The 2,127-nt window shown below is 39.4% G+C and overlaps 1 protein-coding gene across 1 annotated transcript; it reads left to right on the forward strand.

The window, feature by feature from the left end:
* Positions 1-332: 332 nt before the first annotated feature.
* Positions 333-2,027, forward strand: LOC125139091. Its single transcript, XM_047801994.1, has 2 exons — positions 333-864; positions 1,580-2,027. The coding sequence occupies exons 1-2, from the start codon at positions 516-518 to the stop codon at positions 1,990-1,992; spliced, it is 762 nt and encodes a 253-aa protein (XP_047657950.1). The 5' UTR covers positions 333-515; the 3' UTR covers positions 1,993-2,027.
* Positions 2,028-2,127: the final 100 nt, after the last annotated feature.

The raw sequence follows: 2,127 nt of genomic DNA on the forward strand, positions 1-2,127 counted from the left end.
GTGTTCTTTAAACCATTAAAGAACATCATCTTTAAAGAAAGAATGGTTTAAACTCATGATGGGAGCAATACATGATATTATGTGGTCATGTTGGAAATTTTTTGGAGAGCCACCCTCCAAGTGGACATATGCCAGGGGTGAATTACAGCCAAATTAATAATCACTTAATAATCAATAATAGATAATAGTCAATACATTTCACACTTAATACTAAAATAAGTAAAATAAGTAGTTTTATAATACTTAATATTTATTACTACTTAATACTGATCAATTAATCACACTTTAATCTTTATACTTAGTACTATTTGAATTTGAATAATAAGAAAACTTTCCAGACCTGGATGAGAATGAGCAAAACTCTTTATTGATGCTGATCGGCCCCTGCTTCCATTGAGCTCAAGGAGGAAAAACTTCTAAGTTCAAAGTATCAAAGAAAAGAAAAAACCCAAACAGCGTGTCCCCGTGCCACCCAAAAAAGTTCCCCCCCTTTCAGAAAATCCCTTCTATATACCATGGCACTCTTAGGTGCCGTCATACCTTCGTGCGTCATTATCCACCTGACCTGTCTGGCTCTTCTCCTGACATTACAGAATTGCAGAATCGCCCGTGGCCCCCCTGCTTCATTTCCCCGAAAAACAAGTCTGCCCTTTCACCGTAAATTAAGTTTGGCCTGTTTTTGTTCCCGCCGAACTTCTGCATTATTATTAAAAATATGCTGCGTTGACAAAACTATTGTCAAGGCTGTGCCCCCAAGAACATCTTGTCCTGCTCCCTGTCATGTATCACCCGTATCACCCAGACGAAACGCACGTCTTGAGGACCAATCTCACCAATCAATCACCAATTCTCCAGCTGCAATGGGTGAGTTTTCCCCTATCTGCTTTTATGTATGACGATTTGATATGATATGATTCTTCTTGATTATACGCCTTTATATAAAATATGTAGTTAAGATGATTACCTGTATTGTGAACCTATACTATATGATTACCTGTGTTAGTACTATGATTATCTGTATTGTACGCCTATACTATGTATGGTTATCATGACAATCACCTATAACCTATTCGCCCTACACTGAATTAATCACTTCTCTCCATTTAACCTAAAGATAATAAAGATATAACTAATCAGCACAGTGATAATACTCAATTCCGCAATCACCTACCCTCCCTGTGATATAGGAGTTCTGATTTATGATATGATTAATATGATTATGACATTCGACGGTATTTGATCAATTATGTTAGGATATGAGTTCCTTGATTACAGTAACATACGGTTCCAAATCAATTGGATTATAGATTATATATTAGCCGTAGTTGACTTACAAGTAAGGTTTTTTATCTGGTTAGTAAACGTATTGCATTATTCCTTAAGCTAAGCTTTTGCATTTTATAATGTTGTTTTGCATATATGTGGAGATCTGTTTATGCTGACTCCGTAAATTTGCTAGACTTATGATCTCAGTCTGTCGTGTTTGTCCAGACTGGGCCTGCACATGCATTCTAATTTTAAGCCTTAGTTCCTCTGTTCTCACCTAAAGGACAGGTTCCCTTTTTCTTGTTTGTCACAGATGCTCAGAGTCAGCAAGATCGTCCAGATGGCCGACCTATGAGGCCTTCTCGCCGTTATATGAGATCTTATATGATACCTTATGCGAGACCTGTGCCCGCCGAACTTCTGGTCCGCTACCGCCGCTACCAGCTGGACCATATAACCCGTGAACTTATCACGTTCATGGAACAACTCAGTTCTCCCAACCTCCCCGAGCATCCCTTCACACCATCCTACATTGTGAAAAGGCCTCAGGCCCGCACTTCCTCTACCCAGACCGATGGCTGTCCTCATGCTGTTCCTGAGCGTTGCTGCTCTGCGCTGGAACCCCCTGCCTCTCCTTCTTCTCCTTCAACCTCCTCCTCCCCACCTCCTGGATCTCCCGACTACTCTCCTACGTCTCCTGTGCCTGGGCCTAGCTCTGCCTATTGAGTTCTATGACTTCAATAAACCAACTACACCCCTTATCTCTGCCTCACGCGTCATCTATTCAGATATCTATATATAGAAATGAAATATTATACATAATTATACATATATATATATATTATTATATTATATTATTAT

The sequence above is a fragment of the Tachysurus fulvidraco genome, chromosome 16, assembly GCF_022655615.1.
Source record: "Tachysurus fulvidraco isolate hzauxx_2018 chromosome 16, HZAU_PFXX_2.0, whole genome shotgun sequence".
NCBI classification, from domain to species: Eukaryota; Metazoa; Chordata; class Actinopteri; order Siluriformes; family Bagridae; genus Tachysurus; species Tachysurus fulvidraco.